This window comes from Tyto alba, unplaced genomic scaffold (assembly GCF_018691265.1).
Source record: "Tyto alba isolate M040663 unplaced genomic scaffold, T.alba_DEE_v4.0 Super-Scaffold_6, whole genome shotgun sequence".
Taxonomy (NCBI): domain Eukaryota; kingdom Metazoa; phylum Chordata; class Aves; order Strigiformes; family Tytonidae; genus Tyto; species Tyto alba.
This window is the reverse complement of record NW_024881327.1, coordinates 10,062,161-10,085,035: the sequence shown is the minus strand read 5'-3', so window position 1 is coordinate 10,085,035 and position 22,875 is coordinate 10,062,161. Positions and strand designations below refer to the sequence as shown.

Sequence of the window (22,875 nt, the reverse complement as noted above, 5' to 3'; positions counted from 1 at the left end):
ATTAAGATTCTGCTGCTGTTGTCAGATTAACGTGTCTTTTGAATATTGCTTTGTTTCTTCTGCTATTTCAGTGTGTACTGAACTTGTTAACCTAACGGCAATTCTGTTCTGCATCCAGTTACAAATTATGTAATACACACAAGGGCAATAAAGTTCTCTTACAAGTATCTTCTTTTCCACGAGAAAGAGACATCTTTCACACCGTGCTTTTCAGTGCTCAAGCCTGCCTGTATGGAAACACCACGCAGCCCTTTGCTAGGTGTAACTGCTCTCACTCTCCTGAGCGTGGCTGGGGTCTGCTTGTTGGTTTGTCTGTGCATTCAGCACCCAGAAGCAAGAGCTTTGTTTTCCCCTTTTTCCTTTGATCCTCTTCAGAGACTAGACTCAATCCGTCCTGACGTTTTCAACAGCAGCCCTACCAATGCATTCCCGAGGCCTGAAATTACAAGCATGGTTCCACATAAGCTGAACACCATGCTTAAAAATCAGTCCAGAAATGGTTGTCTCAAGTTTGGATGTCTCAAGATAGCAGACTATGATAAATAGAAGACACTTTTGAGTATTTTTGTTCACATGTTTACCCATATTTTAAACCAGTAACCCATAAAAAGCAGATAGACTCCAGGATCAGAGTTCTCAAACCTTCCAATAGCAAAACAACAGCCTTTACAATGACACAGACCCCAAACAGAATGCTAATAAGTATCAATAGTACTGATAAACATATTTCGCCCAGTTTCAGCCTTCACTATGAAGTAACTACCACTTAAGCTTCCACGCTACTGCTAGTCAGCAGACCATGTCCAAGTTTCGCAAAGGCAAGTTTTGTACATAAACGTTAAGATCAACTTTTGCTCTGAAGAGTGGCAGCATTTATGAGGCTTTGCAGATAATAACCTGTCTGTATTTCCTATCAATATGATAAACCAGCACTGAAAGCAACAAAAATGCTGAAATACTGCCAAACCTCAGAGCAACACTGAGACACTACCCAAGTGCTCACGCTTTGGCTTTTATGGGGTAATAGCTCACAGACCCCAGTGCCCCGTGGTAAAAGATACCATGCTTAGGACAGGAATAACTCTGTTAGGTGGTACATAACTTCATCTGATCCTGAAAGCTACGTCCTGCCACTTGGATGGGAGACCACTTGGAAATCTCAAGTACGGGAGACAAAAATTGAGAAATCAAATACTTCAACTGAACAGTGAACCAAAGACATCAATAGAACTAAACCATGCTGTTTTGTCCAGCTGTCTCTGCAGATCGAGCAGGTGGAGAAGAGCAAAGACAGCCACAAGGCTACGAAGTGATCATTACCCAGCTAAAGAGATGCCACGTATCAGCGGCTGATATACTCAGGAAGAAAAGCATAACATCATCCCAAATTTCCTACTGTCTTTGTGTTTAGCCTCTAAATATCTCTACTCTGTCTTGCTTCTAAATTCAAGCTAGGATGCTATGTCCTCCATGGAGAGAACAGAGCATATGGATGCTTGGTACTCAACACACAATGTTCTGATCACAATCACAATGTTGTTACACTAAATAAGCAGCTGTATGCCTACAGCTGAGACCTACCACTGGGAAAAAAGTGTTCCATTGGAATAAAGTATAGTAACTATAATGGTTTTAAAACTACCATCAGTTCCTCTCAACTTCAACATCTTCATTGTATCTGAGATACTGGCTGTGTTCTTTGCCTTCGCTGCTTCTTCGAACAATGAAATAAGAGCAGGATACTGCCAGGAAAGTCTCAAAGACCTTTGTTTCTAATGGGGTATTGTCAGTACCATTCTAATCCTGTAAGACCCTGTGATACACACCTAGCATCTATTTTCACCATAATTTTACATACCCTATGAAGAAAATTTGTAATCCAAGTTTGCCCACATAAAACATTAAGGAAGTACTGGGCCACTGGAATAGAACTTAACCTCACAAAAACCACAGCAACTGACCAACACAAAAATAGGGTGATGGGAAAAAAGCAAAAGAGAAGTGAAAAGTGAACAGGTGAGGAGTGGCTGGCAGGCTTCTGTAATCTACCAGGAAGAAGAAAAAAGTGATAAAAAAAATTATATGATGTTTTTTCTATAATGGTGATTTGATTTTTATATACAAAGTGCTTGATGGCAAATCCTCAATCTCAGATGATTAATGTATTTTTCATAGTGTAGGAATAAAACTCCTCAACTAGCACTACCACCACATTTATCACAAAACAAATGGATTGACTGTATAATCTCACCAGTGCAGTCTCATGCGACTGTGGCTGCTTAAAATTAATGATCTCCAAAGCGAGTGTCTTTTTCACTTTGGCTAGGTCTGCCTCTCTGGCTGCTTGCAGTAAAGAGTGTCCTTTGAATTCATCTGTTAGAGGAAAAAAAAGATGCATTTAATATTCAGCGACATGTCACATATTTATAAATATTATTGAAGAAAGGTAGCTATACTCAATTAAGAGTATTTCTGCAGATCTTCAGATAGTAGCTGACCTGGGACACAGCACATGCAACATGGTTTACTGAAGCCAAAGGCACATTCTAAAGGGAGAGGGGAAGTGATTCTTTGAGTAAAATCCTTGTAGCTTTTCATCCTCTTCTCCTCTACCCACTTGGTATTAAATGCATGTGACCTCTAACATATGCATGTGCTCAAGTGAGTATATTACATGCTATTCAGAAAAAAGAATGAGAGCTGCTTTCCAAATACCTTATTGTATTTGCAACTACAAATAATTCAAAGTAAAGCCTGAATAAATACATATATATAACAACATGTATATATTTTTAAAAAATATATTTTAAATATAAAATATTAAACTATTGGTCTTAAAGAAGGCTAATCAGCTAAGCATTTGAAGCCAGTCTGCTACAAAGATGAAACAGGTTTTGATAGCAGCTATATCTTTGCAAGTATGGAAAGGTAATTTTGTTATTTTCAGTGTCACATCTTGTTCAGTTCAAAAACTAGTTACTTTTAGTTTTAAATAATTTTTAATTTGAAAAGGTCTAAAAGTGTTTTTCTTAATGTACATATAAAAGGTAGGTTAGAAAGAATGATGTCTGAACCTGTGAACTAGAAAATAAAGCAAAGCTCAACTATCTCAGTAAAACTATCAAAAAAATATTTTTCTTTCATAAGTAAGCTTGAAATGCTAAGCTTGTTAAGGGGGACTTTCTTCTCACACCCTTGTTTTAACATCTGATGCCTTTGTGGATTTAAAAATAAAAACAATGACTTTTAAGTTTTCATTTCAAATAAATTCAAATTTCTTTGTAAACAAAGCATTACTCAAAGCACAAGTACAAATAAATAATAAGATAAGAAATAAATGTAATATTTTTTCTATAGTATAAAACAAAAGAACTCAAGAATATACTAAGCATGTTGGTTTGGGTATGCAAATACAGGATGTCCCATCAACGTACTGTCAAATTTGGCATAATGCTCACATTTGTGTACACATTTCGGTGGATATTAATGGACATGAATCTTTCCCCACTCCTCTCCAGGAACTATAAATCCAGAAATAAACCAGTTTGAATAAACCAAAGTTTAAATAATTTTTTTTTTTGGTTGCTAACTTAAAGAAATGGTAAATTAGCCTGCCTCAAAGCCAGAGGCATTTCCCAAGTTAGCCCGGAACAGAGAGTAGAGAAGTAGCTAAAAGGTATTAACACCATCCTCTCTTCTCCTAGAGCAAAGTTTTCTGCTGCACGTGATCTCACCACCTTCACATGCAAAGAATAGTGACAGACAACAACCTGACTAGGTGTGATTGTGAGCAGTGCAGGATCACATTCTTAGTGAGTTAGGGGCTTCTGCTGTACTGGAAAGGTGACAGAAAATGAAAAGTGTATTTATAATTGAGTTCAGAATCTAATTCTCAAGAAGGACTTTTCTGTAACTTCATAATGCTTTGTTTCCGTACTTGTCTCAATTATTTTTTACAGTTTATAACAATGAGAAAACAAATCCCCAAAAGAGGACAAACCAAGGCAGACAACTTCAAATTATAGCTGAAACACTGTTTTGTGAACAGCATAAGGACTGCAAAGACTACAAAAGAAGGTGCTGGAATTTCCATCTCAAAGTTTGCACACCAAGGCTACCTACCTTCTGGAAGTTACTCTTTGAGTGTGATACAGAGCCTCCATATAGAGACTCTTACGTGACTTAACTGGACTTTAAGCATAAAACCCCCCCATGGTCACCGATTCAGCAGTGCCTTGAAGATTTTAAACCTAAGAAAACCAGGCAATACCCCAAACAGGGTATTAGAGGTATCTGCATAATTCACGGTGAGAGGCACAGCTGCAGCTGCTCCAATGCTTTGCGCCTACTCGTGAAGCATGTCTGAGGAAGCTGGCTTGAAAGGAAAGCACCCCTTCACACCCACTGACACCCGCTCCCAGTCTGAGGACACTTACAGGTCAGTCTCTCCCTTAGCTCGGGCGTGGGAGCCATATCCACCGCGCTCTTGCCGTGGCAGTTGACCAACGTGGGATCCGCACCGTGACTCAGCAGGAGGGAGCAGACCTCCACACGGTTCTTGGAAGCAGCCTCGTGCAAGGGGGTAAATTGCCACAGGTCCATAGCATTCACACAGGCACCATGCTAGCACAGCAAAGAAAGCCTTCTATTAGTAAGAAATCATCTTCAACAACAAGAAGCTTACAGATTTTCATTTCATTATAGAACCAGGTGCCATTCTTTCGTATATGAACACATAGACAAAAAAATTATTAGAAAAATACCCATAGATGCAAGAATACTGTTGAATCCCCCCAAAAAGCTGGAATTTCTGTATGAGCTATTTTTTCAGTAGGACAGTTTTCCACAGAAAAATTCAAATAAATGAAACTACTATCTGTCCAAAGAAATGAGGTGGGGAAAAAACCACATATACCGTACCACAGAAAGACCTACAGTCGGTGGCTTCTGAATTTTTTCAAACAGGTATGTCTGAAACCTGTTACTACAGGGAAAAAAAAAAAAAAAAAAAAAAAAAATCTTCCTTTTCAGCTGTGGTACAAACAGTTCAGATCTCACCTAACCCATCTAAATCATCAGTAATTACTTTCCATCCTCCTACTTACCTTAAGCAGCAGCTCTGTAACTTCATAGTGTCCATATGAACATGCATTATGAAGAGGCACAAGACCACTGTATGGAAGAAAGCAAATGACAAATTTACTTCAACAGCATTTTTAAAGAAGGAGGAACAATTTACTGAGAGATGAAGAGAAATCAAATTAAATCTAAAATATTTAAATATTCACATATTTAGAAATTAAGGTTCAGAAACTAATGGAAAAATCTAACGTTCCCAAACAACTTGTTACTTAAGATCAGCATTAAAATGAGGTGGGTTTTGGTCCTAATGGGTCACAGTTGTCTAATCTACCACTAAGATCAGCATTAATTGGCTCTGAAATAATCTTTCTTGGAGCTATTATGGAGGGGGGTAAAAGTCCCATTCCACGTTCAGTTTGCTCAAGAGAAGTCATTGTTCTGTTTCTTCCTAAATATGAACTCCTGTTTATTTAAAATGCCACGTAAAACACAAAACTCCCCAGATAACGTGGATGTAAATCCTGGGTATATTATGAAGATGTACAAATATCCATAGAGAGCAGACTGAAATTGCTGCTCCAGACTGTGGGATGACCTGATTTTACTCCATTATTTTACAGTACAACCTATTTAACTGTGTAAGACACTTATAAGAGAGCCCCTGTAATTTTTGTTCAGCTATATTACTGGAGGCCATACCCAAAAATGACACTATCAAAGTAAATAACAGGGATCTACTCATAAGCAGAAATGTAATAAAAGAAGTTATGCATTAAAAGGGAGATGCAAAGAGGACAATTATTACTGAGGACAAAATGAGTTTAATTCAAGCCAAGCAAGACAGGTTAGTTATGGCTCAAGAAATCAAGATGCATAATACACTGAAACCAATAATTAACTTTTCACCATTTTTGAAAAATACAGGGGATGATTCTCAGAATTGCAAAATCAACTCAAAGAGCATTAGGATAGCAAGTACGAGACAACTGGGTAAACTTAAAGGTAGGTGCTCTCAGAATCAGCATTGCACTTGTCACAGGAGAGGGAATTTGTTTTGCAGAAATTTTTCAAACTGTTATTGTCCACTGTCACTTTTCTTAAATTACAATTTATGGGTATAAGTGTGAGACAGAGGGAGAGTATCCAGTCAACGAGCACTCAAAAAACCTATCCTCTTCCAAAATTACAGACATCTAAGAAGACTGAGGCCGTCAAGGTCTCATCAGCAAAGACAGTCACTGCAGCAACCTATCTGGCCACTCCTGCAGCATACACCCTCCCCTTTTCCAGCACACAGTGACTTTGTGCACAATAGCAGTAAGGCAACAAAAGGACCAGTGGAAAAAGAGCGATTTTCTTGGCTATGGTCCTCTTTGGGAGTAATTAGAAGTGATGATCATTTTGAAGATGCAGCACCATTCCTCAGGACTCTTTCTGAAGTAACCTCATTGAAGAGAATCTAACAAGTTTATAAAAAATCAATGTAACCTGTTTTAGCTCCACAAATGATAAATTGCATTTATTTGTAGACTATTCACTTATAAATTATGTATAAACAAGAAACAGTAAGGAAAACCAAAACACCACACTGATTGTAAATGTGTGATGGTATTGAAGAAGTGGGAGCTTACTGGCACGTCAAACATTTCTAAGTATGCTTGAATTGTTTTTAAGCTTAATACAAAGTATATGTATGATTTTTCTTTTCTTCCTTTCTTTTCCTTCCCCCTTCCATCCCTACCACCTGCTCAAGTTCAACTTAATTACTTTTCACACTTTCCAAGTAGATCATTCAAGCTTCATTAAAGCATCTACACTGGAATTTTCTACCACAGGATGCTGAAATTTTAAAAACGTGTGAAATATCTAAAAGTTGCTTAACAATGCTGGATCTACTTGAATAGGTATTACATATAGCTTTACTGTGGTTCGTTTTTTTTTTTTTTACTTACATAATGTGTCATCATGCCTTTCATAACAATTCTGATCAAAAAAGCCATTAGGGGTGAATGCACAGACAGAAGTGCTACAATTAGTCAATCTTCAAGATTTTAAGTATACTTGGGACTGGTTTTGGAAAGAAAAGGAAAAAAATTAAAAATATAATAATTTAAAGTGTCTTTTAACACTAGGTTGGACTCAGCAGAAAATGAAGATATAGGAAGTGCCTCAAGTTTGCTGACAGAGACAGAATACACACTCATTAATATCTTCCCTCTATGGACTCTGAATACAAAATGTGTGCCTTTAACCAGGGGCCCAATTTTTACAGTGTTAGGACTAAGCCTTCCTATCAGACCACCATGAGAATCATCACCTTAGAGTTCAGAAACATATGACTGCGATCAATGTACAACATGTATCATTCCAGATTTCTGATTGCTGTGCACTTTTTGTTGGTTATCTTATGTAACTACCATCCTTACTGCAAAAATAGACTAGTTTAGCTTCTACTGTATCTTGATTTTTGCTGGCAACATCAACCAAAATAGACCTCTGATAACCACTAGTTGTAAGCACATAAGCATGCTGAAATTATCTGGAATTACATCCACATATATGTGACAAGATAATGAGACTATAGATAAATTTTTCAATGCACTTTTTTTTCACTAAGCCCACATATCTTCTCCCCATCACCTTCCCTAAAATAATGCTATTAGTCAATGATTTCACAGGGTAGTCTGTGCACTGAAATAAAGAATAAGATTTGGAAAGGCTTAAAACAAGTGCAAAGAACAGCTAATCTGTTATTTGGACTCTAACAAGATTTTATTTATGAACAACCACACTCAGATTTTGGAAGCAAATGTGACATTCTCAGGCAAGTGTTTGAGATTATGCTGCAACATGAAACAAAGAAATAATTCTGTACCTTCATTAACACAAAAAAACTACTGCAAATGGATAAATCGATTCATTTTACATACCCTTTGTCCTTTGCATGCACATCTGCACCATGCTGAAGCAGAAGTTGGACTATTCGAACTCTGTTGTAGCCTGCTGCTAGGTGTAAAGGAGTAGACTGCAAAGTAAAACAAAACAAGAAGAAAAATGAGAGCCACCCCTGCACTTTCTGCCATTTAAGTACTCTTCACTTCTCTTACACATCTGATCAAGATAAGCTATACTTAAGTTTTTGTGATTAGCCAAATTAACAAATACACAGCACCTATATGCCCTTCCTATTGTCAAACCAAATAAATGTTCCTTAAGATAGGGAAGAATCCAGGTATTTCCTAAGGCAATAACAAGATCATCATTTAAAGTTAATTTAAATAATGGCCCAGATTTGCTTCGTTTATTTGCCTTTTTTTGTTGTTGTTGTTGGTTGTTTTGATTTGTTCTTTTTAAAAAATGCTCTAATTTAATTATTTTTTTAAATGCTAGGGGTTTTTTTAATTTGTGAGCAAATTTATGCAGTTCAGGCTGCATATTCACAGGTTACGAAACTGCTTTTATGTACACTTGTTAGAACAAGTGCATAGGAGGCAGACTGCATAACAAGAAATAAGGCATTTATCCCATAGCACAAACATCTGTCTTCAGCTCTGCACCAAACAAGTAGCCATACATGTTCTCTACTGTGCTGTGATAAGACATGTGGAGCAAACTGTATGCAGTTTGCAGTTTCCAGGAAAATACAAATCTTCAGCAGTAACACACCTTACTGCATAATAAGAAAGCAATAACAGCACCTTTCTCCATAGCTTATTCATAAGAATTTGAACTGAAAGCTTTTGAAGTTGACAACAGTAATTCTCCTTGAAGTTTATTTTAAAAGTTTTTTATTATGAAACAGATTTTGTGTGCTGTCTCAGTACAAAGGAACTGATTTCTTACAGGAATGGGTGATGCTATTTCCTCCTTCCCAAGGCTGAGAAGCAGAAGACTGTAAAGGGATCTTTGTTGCAATTTATTTTGTGTTGAGCAACCAAACAACGTGATTTTATTAGAGTAAAACCCCATACATAAACCAGCTTGAACACATGGGAAGACTTAGATGCCTCCCAGTATTAAGTCAAGTACAGATTTACTGTCAGTATTAAAACATCGTTATGCCGTATTACAGGTGAGACATGACATTTCACTACTGTGAAGATTTAAAAAATAAAAATCAAGACAAATGGTCTCATCTGTGGTAAAGAGCAGCAGGTGCTATGTATCCATAAAAGGTACGTATTTCCAGGAATTAATACATATTTAGTATGACCATAACTTGGAGTAGTCTGCATTATATTCTACCACAGTTTCAACACTTTACTACTTTGCTGTAGAAAGAGTAACCAGTTTGACACCTCCCAAATGTTCGGTGTACCATAGTGAGGATACAGCTTGTATTGTCAGAAATGACAGCACGGGGAATCTCCAAGAAAAACATCTGGGTAACTCAGTTTATTTCAGGAAGCAGTTATGCAAGTTTCCATATGACTGACCCATCTTTGGAATTATCTATACTCAAAATAAGGACCTCTAACCATTCTAACCTGAAAATCCCTGAAGTGTCTCCAAAGTACAAAACACCACCACCAACAAAATGGGTCAAATCTTTTAAGTGTTTGGCCATTCAAATTGTTAGGACCTATTATTCCATTTCAGAAAGGCTTCTACTACTGAATTAACAATTTGAACTGATCCAGAAGGTATTATATTCTTTTCCTCTATGCCCCTATTATAAAGTAGCTGGCTTCTGCATATCATAAACACTCATGAAAAAGTGGAGTCTGGTTTACTGCTTAAAATTAAAACTGTTAGGACTCAAGCTGGGACTGTGCATTTTGTATTCCTAGGGCTATTAGACATCCATTTGCCAAATAACTTCACTAGAGAAGAAACTCAAAACATTTCAAGCTTACAGTTGCAAGACAAACAACCTAAGTGAAGCAAACCAGTGACACCCCAAATCTTCAGATAAGTTATATCCCCACCTTCCAGAAAGCTGAGCTACTTCCTTCCCCCCGAGCAAGGCCACACAGACACCACAGTCCCATGAACAAACACAGAATACCACGTCTCCCCCGACACACCAGGAATTAGTTATTCAGCTGCAGCCAGGTGCCCGGTATTCGGCACGCTTGTCTTCGGATCCACAGCAGCTTCAGCGAAGCTCCGTGCCGTGCTGTGGCTGCCTCTCCTCACCCGACCCATGCTCCCTGCGACCACCCCCGGCGACGGGGCGCGGGATCTCCGCCGCCTCGCAACGCTTCAGGCTCTGCCACCCCAAACCCTAGAACCTGGAGGACCACGCAGCGCTGGAGACGGGGGCGGCTGACAGGCCAGAGACCCCACTGGCGGAGGGGCAAGCACGACTGAACGCGCTCGCCGGGCGTGCGGGAGCAGCCGCCCTGGCAGGCCGCTCCCCACGCATCCAGGCCTGGTGCATCAGAGCCCACAGGCCAACACTGCCAGCTGGCCTCCGGGGCTCTTACAAATGCTGCGCTTACATACCCTTCAGGAAGCAGGAAGGTCCTACACCTCCGTGATTTATTTATTTATTTATTTATTTATTTTTAAGGACTTGTTTTCCCTTCTCGTGAGAAAGAGCATTCGTTAATGTTACAGATTTAATAGCTAAAAAGACTAATCTGGCATTACAAGCTTGTATGCTAATTACAGAAACTAAGTGCCTAAAAGATAACTACATACTCATTATACAGGATTATTAGCCCTCAAGAAAAAAAAAAAAAATATTGAGTGAATGATGGTAGTAGAGACTGATTTTTAAAATTGACATGCTGTTTATATAGCACTAGAAAATTAGAAACTAGCTATCACAAACAGCAGTATTGTATACTGCACCTGCAAAGTATATCAAATTAATCACTTAATATTAAGGAAAAGATATTTAATTGAGATATCAATTAACCCCTCCTCCCATGTCTTGCAATACCTGGCAAGAGACTTACTAACAGGAATCCCTAGAGGGCACTTACCTTCCAAGACTCACATTCACAGTTACCAAGCCAATCACACTGTCTTACTTGCTTGTATAATTAAAAAGAGTACAACTGCACCTTTATTAAGTAAAGTAGACCCTCATGTGAGATGCTCACGTTATTTTAAAGTTTTATGGCAGCTGTAATTGAGTCAAGGCAGGTACTGTGCATTTCAAGGAAGACCACTGTACACAAGATGGCAATCACTGTCAACTTGTATACCTACAATTTATACTAAAGCAGGTATTTTTGCCTGCAGTCTTTTTGAAAATGTGTTGCCTGGGAATACAAGAAATGCATTTTTTAGATTAAAAAAGGTACATACAGCAGTTTGATACTATTTTCATTGAGCCTTAGGTATTTTCACACTGCTTTGTTACCAACAGCCGATCTGATGATCACTGTTCAAGGTCAGACTCCTTGGACTTGCTGTCCCCTGTTCACCTGCATCAAACAAAAGGGGCCACGAGGAATTGCCAGAGCTGCTGCCTGCTGAGCTGCTCCCACTGCCATCAGAAAACTGCTTTCAACAAATTGTCCACAGGCAACCCGGGAGTGCTGGCTTCAAGAACCATCCGTTTCCCTTCCTATCTTACTAGTCTTCAGCAGCTCTTAGATGGTCATGCTGCCACAGCCACTGAAAAAAGCTCCATTTTCAGATTCAAATTATGAATTGCCCATTTTATGGACAGCTTTAAACTGATGGATCATATATCATCCATTATCTGCATGACCAATAACAGCTGCAAGAACTGTTTTAAGAACTAATACTGCCTGTTCTTGCATTCTACTACCAAAACCTCTGTATAATGCTATCGGATTACAAACTTAATCTGTGTGTTTCTCTCATTTGCAAATTGTCATTCTAAAGGTTATTAAAATCAACGAAGAATAATCTTCTTATTGTATATATGATGTCTCATCATACATCTAATTTACAACACTATGCAGTGATTGCAAATTATGGTTATTTAATTTCATCTTCTAAGGGAATGGCATTCTCACAATAAAGAGGCAACACCCTGATTTTGAGAGCCAGCTCTGGCCTTTAAGTATTGTGGCTACTCTCATGTTCAGAAGGTCCCCACATCGATACGCACCAGTAAGGGCGGCTCTTACAAAGATAAACAAGTATGACTTCGTGGAAAACACCTAAGGACACTTATATGTTTATTGTTAACTCTTCTACAACACTGCTGTCAAAGGATGTCAAAAAAAAGGAGGGGGAAGGAAGGATTTTTAAATGTTTCATGTAGACTTTAATATAGGGGACTTTTTAACCTTTTTTATAGTTATCTTCCGTTTTGGTAGATTTGGAAATTGCAGGTATGCAGCAAACTCCCATCTAACTTTTGTCAGACAAAACCTTTATTCTATTCAGACCATACTGCCTGTGGAGAACAGTAGCAATAAAAATAGTATCTTAGACATCTGTAGTTTGTCTTACAAGCTCCCTTCAAAACAGTGTTTCACCTCCTCTGCATTAAGGGAAGAGCAGAGAGGTTTCTAATCGCAGATGGAACCTTTTTCATCGTTTTGCATAAAACTGTTTTGAAAAATGTCCTGACTTCTGGCAAGATGACTATTAGAATCTGGCATACTAAGGAAAAACGTCTGAGCAGGCATACAACTCTCTTTTCACTGGGTTAGAATTTATGATAGACTCTTTCTTTCCAATTGCGACAGTCTGTGTCTGCTTGATGCTGCTCTCTTACAGACATCTCTAAAATTAAACTGCATCAATCATGAGTGTACATCAAGCAGACATTCCGGATACAAGCGAAATACCTCCTGTCATCACTTTATCATTCTGATTAATGGGGTAAGAAAACAAGTTGCAACAACATCACAATCTTGAAGAGACATTCCTGAACTTTTCCACTGTGGAAATAATCAGACTTTTCCTTTGCTGCTCAGACACCAACTTGCATTCTAATATTAAGCAGTATGCCCATCTTACACCTTCATTTTCAGACTCAGATGTAAGCTTTCTTGGGAAAATCTCTCATTGACATTTGTTTGTATGGTTCCAAGACTGGACATATCATCATATATAAAAAAAAATTTCCTTCCAGAAACACGTATTTCAAATAAAATAATTATTTTATATTCATGCTGCAATGCTCTTGCACACTAGCTACTACAGAAATAAAAGTCCCTAACCACAGCTAGAGAATAATGTTCTTAATGAGCAGGAAAGGGGCTGTACTTCTGTTCATCAGTCATACCACTTGTCAACTTCAGCCACCCAAATTGTGCAACTTCCTTGGTCATTTTACAGCAGTACCGAGTTATTTAATTTCATGGTTGACAATTACGCTTTAGGGACAAACTTACAGATGCTGCTCCAGGAAAACAAGTTATGTGAGACTGCTGACTATAGATGAGCTAGCTGCAGCAAGTTTGAACTCTAGAGATAAATAAGCACCAGGTTGAAGAGCTTAAACTACTTTTCTTATGTAAAAGAAGCAAAACACAACCACAAAAAACCCAAACCACAAAAAACAATTCATAAGGATTACAAAATGCATAAGGAAGACATTTCTCACTTCATTGTGTTGTCAGCGGTCATTTAACTGCTTCATCTTCAGAACACAGCCAGTAGTACTTAATTGGATTGTTGAACAGGACAGATTTAGTAAAGTAAAATTCAGGAAAACACCACATTATGAATTTCACATAGTGCTTTCTAGCAGCTAACAACAGGGAAAATTAACTGAATGGCTCACCAATTCAAAACCTGCAAGTCACAAGTATCTTAATTTTGAGTTCTGGTATATCAGATGGTATCTTTGGGAAAAAAAAAAAAAAAATCCACTGTTTTGAGCTGTAAACCAGTGAAGACAAAACCTGCTTGATTTTACATACCCAGTAGTGCTAGGGCAGAGCATTGCCAGGCAGAATTGAAGAGTGGGAGAGAAATGCTTGCATTCCTTCTCATTCTGTCACTTATCAGGAGAACAAAGAAGTAGTCTGCATTAAAAGGAAATTCTTCCTTACAGCTGAATACCTTTCAGAAATTTATTCAGATATCTTACCACCTGGGTTATGGTATAAAGCCCAGAGCAAGTCAGGGATCAGGAATGGCATACCTCCTAGAAGTATTTAGAAATGTGTACCAGCTACAAAGCCTTGCTTTGTGGATCACAGATTGAAGGAACGTTCCTCTCTGTATTTAACTGTGCAGAAACCACAGCCGAAATGTTATTTTCAAGTTAGTGTTGGACACCATCAGACCATGCAGATGTTCGTAAACTGAAAAGATAAGAATGTATAATAAAGGTGAAGTGAAAAGAATTAATAAAATGGCTGGAGAGTTAAAAAGCACAGGAAGAGCAGACTAAAAATACTGCAAATACACTGACAGAGTAAGCCCTCGTTTGGAAAAGGTTTACTTAGGTGACAGACCAGGACTCTTCTACTCCTGATTTCCAGTGAGTATTCAAATATGTTCCTTCTCAGAGGCCTGTGATGTCCACACTACTGATTATTAGATGTTTCTTTAGTATATCTGACCCTTGAGAAACAATACAAATTTCTGAATCTACCTCTGAACCTCAAGACTGCGTGACAAGGCTTGGTACCAGTTCTACATATTAACATAGTGACCCTGTTGTACTGCAAGTTGGGCTAAGCGCTGACAAATAAGGGGCAGAGATTTATGAGAGAGGAGCTTTTTCAGTCACACAGATGCCTGGGGTAAGAGGAAGAACAGAAAAGGAAGTAAGCATCATCTTGCACAGAAATAACCAGAGTGTGTGTCTCTCAGAGTTAAAAGAAGGAAAAATAGGAAATGAATGCTTTCACCCTTCTGCTCAGAAACTCCTCCTGCTGGCACTGAAACAGAGCCACCACAGAGAAGGTAGGTACATGAAGGCAAGCAAGATATGCCCAAAAGCAAAAGAGGGTAAAGGGCAAAGATATCTTTCCTGACAGCAGAGAAAACATGCAAGCACTGCGGGACCACATAACAGAAGGAAGTTTCATCTGCAGACGGGCTTAAGATGGATGTTTGAAGATGACCATATAAAAGCCACATTAAATCCCAGAAGAAAAAAACAGTCTCCCTACGCAGCAGGTTTTTCCAGACAACCACACTTGACTTTCAAAATTATGCAGATTATTATCTTTGACACTAGGAAGGCAAATCCTTAATCCATGTAAATACCTCTGAAAGCTATTCTCTTAACAGTAGCTATATAAAATAACTCAAATTGATTACTTAAGGGAAAAGGAAACAATGTCAAATCTGAAAAAGCATCGTTACCTGGCAGAAAAAGAGCTAAAAGAAAGGCCAGAAGAAAAAGAGATACTGTGAGCCAGAGGACAGAAACCATGTTTGGGATGAACTTTAAAAGCCAATGTCAGGCTAATCCATGAGAAATAGCAGGTATGGCAAAGGGATAAAAGGGACCTCAGCCCCCCAAATATTAATTAGGAAGTTTAGTGGCCTAACAGCTCCATACTGAGTTGCTGCCATTGCTTTCAGACACTGACTTAGATGCAGAGACTAAGAGGGAAATGGTAAAGGGCTGGGAGAGACACTTAAATCTTTAAATGGGAACACCATCTTGACCTCTGATCTTAGGATTTCAGAAGCAGCAGGTCCCATAAATGGGGAACTAGTGATCCCTGACCTCCTCCTAAATAAGAATTAAAACACAATATCTCCCCCACGCCTCAAGCTCTTCTGTACTCGCATGTATCTTAACCTACCACCCATTTGGTAAAACAGTTCCACAGAGGATGTGTCAGAAAAACTGAGCTCACAAACCTGTGGTATTCTCAGAAAACTGTTCCTTACAAGAATCTCTTCCATTTCCACATGCAAACGATGAAGGTTTGTGGATGGAACTGTATTATGATAAAGGAATTCTGGAGCTTCTACCATGAAGGAGCATTTGCAGTCTTCCCATATTTAAAAGCACAGAATAGATCTCTGGCAGTGCTCAGTGACATGGGGAGACAGACTCTGAGGGGGATTATCAGAGAAGCAGAGGAGCATATACTGTTTCTTTGGTGATAGATGCTGGCAGCTGAGGGAGCAGTGGCTTGCTGAGCTACATAAAGATGAAACGACAGTAAAGATCTACTCTCTTCTCCTAAGGGAATATTGTTAATGTTATTTAACACTGAAAGGAGATGTATACTGCCTTGAAAGATATGGCAAAACACTACATACGAATTACTTACGGTATCATTGTGTCCACGATGGCCATTTTTGCTGCTTCTTTTCATCACCTGGAATCTGTCAGAAACGCAAGTCAAAAATGGACAAGTCTGAGGTGAGGCACTGAGGCATGACTGGCTTTTGCTGAGGCAAAGGCAAGAAGAAGAAACTGCCCCTCCAATGTTATTAACTAAAGACCATCAGAGGGTATTCAAACCTCTAGTATTCCAAGGAGCAGCCAGCAACACCTGCCAGCTAGCGAATAAACCCATCTGGGCTGGTGGACTGAGCACACAGGCATGCAGGATTCTGTCATGTCAACAGCTGGAACTTTTGTTTGTTAAATCACACAGTGGAAGCTGTGATTCAAGTTTAGTGCATGGGGAAGAACAGATGCTACTGCTGCTGGTCTGAGCAGTGGGGCATGGATAGCCGTTTCTGCAGTTTTTTGAAGGCATGTTAGTGCCAGCCAGCACAGTCTGCAGCCCAAGTCTCAACCTATCAATCCTGTCAAATTGCAAGCTGCAAATGCTTATCACTCCAGGAAAGTATGATGAGACAACTTTCTGCCCTCTTCCAGCACAAATACATACATTCTTATCTGTCCTGTCAGCCAGTGCTAGAAGCTACAGTATCCTGTTCTTTAATTATTTGGTCAGGCTGCTGTTCCCTCTTTTTAGTGAAATATTTTGGTGTTGCTCTGTCTGCATGAACAAGTGTTAACAAGAGGCTCCTCTCCAAACAGCCATGCCAGATGACTGGAGAAGGTCTGCATATGACATTAAAAACAATATGAAGAAGATGCACACTGGAACATCAGTGAACCAAAACTGCGTGTTTTTTTTTGCTGTTCCAGTCTCTTCTTTTTCCACTTGCTATCAAAATATTTTTCCTACTACAGTCAACTAACAAACTTTTATTCCCCTTTCTTTTTATATCTCTCATTATTTTTACCACTTCTCACACTCCGCCTTTATATATTTACTTTGTTTCTCCTCCTTCCCCTTCTCACTGGGAACTTTCCAGGCTTCAGTTTATAAGCTTTTCACATTTTTAATAAAAAAGAAAGTCTTCTCAGAATGTATTAATTTGACTGTTCCCTCTTATGACACTCAAATGAGCACTTCACTCATTTTATTAAAAGTGGGGTCAGAATGAACTCAAGAACAATGCTTGCAAACTGATTGCATTTCAGCTCCAGTGCTAAGTGTGAAATATTTATGCCTTATATTTTGGAATTAAAGCATGAAATATAAAATAATTCACAAAATTAAATAGAAAAAATGCTCTTTTTGCATCACAGCGATAATTTACAAATTTTAGAATTTAATGCCGTTATAATTCCATCAAGTAGACTTCACTGTTCCTTTGAAGAGGAGCGTTGCGAAATACAGGAAAAAAGGCAGATAATTTATCTTGTACATCCGTTTAGTATGTTCAAAATTGAAAAGTTACAGTTATTAGAATATGAATATTCTAAAGAATTTAATCTGTAAGAAATAAGTCTTTTTTACAAGTAAAAGTGTATTATATTACTTAGAAAAGACTAATCAAATAACTTCAATTGTCTTGTTCATCTATGGTACATACATCATCAATTACCATGCCCTATTTTGGCATCTTCCTCCCCTCTTACTGTTCATTTGCTGCCTGCTCAGTCATCTGACACAACAGTTGTAGAAATGGTTATGTTAATACACCCGTCCTTGCACATAAGTATTTGTAGCTCTTTTTGTTTAGAACTAAACTGATCACTCTAAATTGTCCGTACAACCTATGAAGTCAATGATGGGGTTGTATTAGCAGGTGATAACTGTTGTGCTGAGAGAAATCAGAGAGGCAGTAAGGTCAGAAAACTGAAGGGCTTCGGGTGACATAATGGGTGAAATGTTTGGATGCTATCAGTGATTGTTTTACAGAGAAGTTGGCTAGGGAGGCCGCAGGAGTAAATGCAACTATGGAGCTGGTACCAAGTAACAAGTGACACCTGATGCAAAACTGTGCGGTAGAAATTGCTCTTTAGCAGTGACTGTAACATACTTCGATTCAATTTATCTACAGGGGAAATGCTTGCTAAAATAATCCAGCATGACGGCACTAACCTTCAGAAGGAGGAGCTATGAAAAAACTGTGAAGATTTTTTAACAATAAGCTAAAACTGACAGCTAAGAGAATTAAGTCCTTACAGACAGCATAAAGACTACTAACAGAGACAATACTGGAAATGCCATGTTAGCGCATACCTTCCATTAGGAAGGGCTTGATAAAGCGAAAGAAGCCAGAGTGACTAACAGCAAACTAAAAGAGATCACTAGAATTACGAATGCATCGTTCAAAAAGCTGAATTTACAAGCTCAAGAAAATCACAAGGACTGTAAACTCCAACAGATTAAAGGTAAAAATACAATAAGACAGCAAAAGCAGTTTAAGCAGTGACTGGTGAAAGTAATTCAGACCAGCCATAAATCCTTCTTCCAACCCAACAAGTGCACAAAATCCACCAGACAGTCCAGTGCGGCAAGGTGATGCTAGAGCAAGAAATGGAGCTCCTGCAGGCGAGAAGTCATTGTGGAGAAACTAAAGGAACTCTTTACGTGGTATATGTCTTAGAAGAAACAAGTAATTCTCATACTAGGTGCGTATTTGGGAGCATGATGAAGGTTGGCAAAGGATCCATCTGAAGCTAAATTAAGCATAAAAGAGGTAATGATACCCATAATCAAAATGAACATCAACAAATTGCCAGGACAGGACTACATTCACCCAAGAGAGCACTGGAGAATGAAACAAGTGAAGTACTAGCGGTCTGTGATCTTCACTTAAGATTATCTTGATACATGAAGACCAAAAAGTTGCAAACCAATCATTAAAACAAGTCCGGGGGTACTACAGGCCTTGTAATCTTGATGTCTGTACCAGGAAAAATACAATATAGTAATAGCTAGAATCAGTGGACACCTGGATAAGTATGATCTGCTTGGGAAGAGTCAGTGTTCCAGGAAATTCCACCTTTAAAACTCCTGGAGTTTTCTGAAGCAGTCAACAAGCACATGCATTACAGTAATCCAACAGATACAACCTACATAGGTACTCCACAAATTTTTAACTGAATCCTCACGAACGATTTTTAAGAAAGATGATCTTCAGTCCTGAGACAGTTGCATGATAGCATGCAGAGATGGGAAACAGTATACAACTAAATGATAGGTCTAACAACATAGGGGGGCCACAAAATACTCTAATATTACATTCAAAAGTGAAAACCAACAAAAAAGCAGAATGGTTTACTTCTCAGTACCTCCCACGCTCACATGCCGGGGTTTGAGAGGGATGTGACACCAAGAATAGAAACAGCACCTACAGTCACTACAGTCAACCATATGCAGAAATCAAATGCGTATGGTCCACGGATTGAGCCGCCACATTTCAATTCAAACATAGCCTCAGCAGGCTCTGTGAAATAAAGGACTCCACTCTTGGAATCACAGTAGAAGAAATCACCATTACTCACCTTCTGGATGCTCTGTGAGCTGACAGAGCCAAATTCGGACCACAGCATTTAGTTAAAGTGCATAAAATATTAAACAGTAGTTCTGCTCAAATCTGCCAGTTTGACTTGTTTTCTCTTGGCAGTAGATGGATAATAGTGTAATACAAGAAGCTGTTCCCTGTGTGAAGCTAATCATCAAGGGGAAACAGTTCACATATAAAAAAACCCCATACCTTTAATACAGTTGAAGGTTTCCTGAAGAACATATTAAGACCCAACAAATGATATTTCATGATTTTTAGAGAACAATACAGAAAGAATAACTATAGAGTAAACAATTTCTTTCCAGTCCTTCAAGCTCACAATTTCTATTTGTGGACATGACAGACTATACTTTAAATAACCTCTGAAGAAAATGAAAACAGGTGAAGGGATACTCACCAGAACTTTTTTGGGAAAATATTTAAGGACTCATAACAGAAGCTTAGAGCAGGTAGATCAGTTCTACATTTTATTCAAAGGTATCATCTTTGGCTACAGAGGGTCTTAAATGACACCAGGGATAGAAATTACGCCATCTATGCTGTACAAAAAGTCAGGGGAGGGATTCTTGTGTTATCCACTTTGACCATGGTTGGCTGATTAAATAAGATGGGATCACAGCATAAGAAAGAACATAACTAGTCAATATTTCTGACATGTGGGGATTGTGGGAACATCTTTTTAAACAAACGAAATGGTGTTTTAAAGGCAAAAACACCAGTTACAGCCATTTTATAACGTCCTTTTTATGTGTCTACTACATTGGGCACTTCTGCCCCAGGCACATCATGAACATGGCATTTGCTTTGTAACCTTTTTGTAAGGTTGGAAATGTCACCTTTTTCACAGTGCTGCATTACCTAAGTCCAGGAAGGAACCTTAATTTTGTGTGCAGACTTTGATTTTAAATATCTAACTCAATTATGGAAAAGTATAACTATAACTGAAAAGAGTACAAAAATGTCTGCATCTGATCTACAGTGCTTTTTTTTCCCACCACTGAGACACGTCCACTAAGGGAAGAGTTGCTTAGAAGGACTTCAGTCCATCTTCTTCCCTCCATCAGTCCTCTCAATTACAGCACACACAGAGATTGGTTCTAAGGTTATGAAGCTCTTCATCTAAATCGAAGTTGGGAGTATGGAACCATACAAATATATCACTGTGAGGCACCAAGGTATCGCCAAGTAACTGAGGTTGGAAGTAAGTTCTGGAGTCCAATCCCCAGCTGCTCTTTTTCACTCAGTTTACTCAGGTACTGTGAAAGACTTCGTATCTGAGGTAGGATAACAGCATATATAGGTCAGCTGCCATGAAGCAGATGGCATCTGATGACATGTTCTCCCATGACTGTATACATGCCCATATTCAATATGGGTCACTGGTGAGGCTGCAGAAGCAGTGCAAACAACTGTAGCCCTTGCAGGACACAGCAGTCATTGAACACAGGAAACAAGGATCTTAAATCACAAATGTTTAAAACAGTAAGCTCTCAAAACAGTGCTTTCGTTTTTAACAAAAATAGATGTTCTCTCCATCCTCACTCTATCCCCATAAAATCAGCTTGCAGAAATAGGGGAGTGCTGGGTTGTATCTTCCCCTAGGCAAGCACATTACCTAGATGTATCTTCGAGATAGACACACATATCCAAGTACACACACATATAGGGGTATATATAAGCATGTATGAATATATATATGTGAATATATATAGGCATATATATACACACACTTTAAAATGTCTTTATATATATATATACACACACATATATGTCAACATACACACAGTCCTAGACATTCCTTTGATACATATGCTTTTTATGAAACACACCCAAGATTAGTGTCAACAACTACGGTGTGTAGATCAGTCAGGGTCAACTTTATGGTAGCAAACATTAGCTAACGGAGTACAGCGTTACTGCTTATTTTAAAAACTGCAGTTCCAAAAAGCTGTAACCATGCATCATGAAACTTCTGGCTAATCTTTGCAGGACCACAAATGAAGAACTGAAAATCTACACATCTCCCACCCACGAAAGTGGGTTTATAGCACTTCATCAAAACCAGACTGACATTTTATGCTAGTAAGTAGCAAGTGAGCAGATTCAGCAAGGACTTGTCTACATAGTTATTCTGGTTTGGATTTACTCCATGTCTTTTTCTCTGAAATAAACTGACATTTTCTAGTTTAAAACAATTTTTTATATTTTTTTTAATTTTTATTTTATTAGATTAATCAAGGAGAAAGCGCTTGTTCTGAACCAAGAACACACAGAGTCAACTGTTAATCTGGTTTTAATATACAATTCTTTTGCTCCTCTCCTCCACACGTTATTTTTTGTTGTAGAAAAGCCTCGAGACTAGAGACTTGATATATCTACAAACACCGCAAGCAATGTATACCAGCAGAAAAAGCTCATAAAATTTTGGGGAAGATAAAATGTAAATTGTGACACTAAATAATATATTACACATAACAGAAAATATACATATGTGTAGAGTACACAGATTCAGACATACCCTTGGGTATGACAAAAATGACTTGCATCAGGTATCTGCTCACAAGTCTTTTGCTCAAATATGCAGCTTCTGTCTGTAGAAAAGTGTGTATTTTCACAACATTTGAACAATGCTTTTTATTATATGTGAAATAAATTATTCTAAAAGATGTTCCATACTCATCTGAATATAATTTGTACACCATAAACTTATAGAACAAGCAGACCTATAGATTTGTGGTATTAGTTTTCATTTTTATTACTGTAGCACAAGAAAAATACACACAACTGTAAAGGTTTATAGCATCACTAGTACACTATTTGTTCACAAGTCTTGCAATACATGTCATTTTTCTTCAGCCCCCAGCTCCTAGAGCCAGGAAGATTACAACAGAATCTAAACCTCTGCTCAAGTCTGTAGGTTTAATAACTGTAGAGAAAAAGCTTGTGAAAACATGGATCAACTGTTCCATACAGACTCAGAAACTGGAAGGCAGACCAATTTTCTTTTGAACTGCAGGATTTTTCATGAAAATGGCTGAGAACAACCAGAATTCTGCAGCAGGGGCTGGCAAATCCACTTACCAGCAGCAAATTGGAGACTCCCTGGCAAGAGAAGATATAACTCACCCTATCTTGTTAGAATTCAATTTCTAT

The 22,875-nt window shown here is 38.4% G+C and overlaps 1 protein-coding gene across 3 annotated transcripts in view; it reads right to left on the bottom strand.

The window, feature by feature from the left end:
• TNKS (tankyrase) overlaps positions 1-22,875 on the bottom strand; it is a 144,649-nt gene that overhangs the window by 40,363 nt on the left and 81,411 nt on the right. For all 3 annotated transcript variants that reach the window (XR_006167051.1, XM_042808425.1, XM_042808426.1), the window contains exons 6-9: positions 8,013-8,107; positions 5,106-5,172; positions 4,437-4,623; positions 2,252-2,373 (exon numbers count right to left, since the gene is read on the bottom strand). Coding sequence is in view for 2 of the 3 variants with exons in the window: in XM_042808425.1 (XP_042664359.1) it covers positions 2,252-2,373; positions 4,437-4,623; positions 5,106-5,172; positions 8,013-8,107 (471 nt within the window). In the remaining variant the exon portion in view is untranslated. The remainder of the gene's footprint in view (positions 1-2,251; positions 2,374-4,436; positions 4,624-5,105; positions 5,173-8,012; positions 8,108-22,875) is intronic.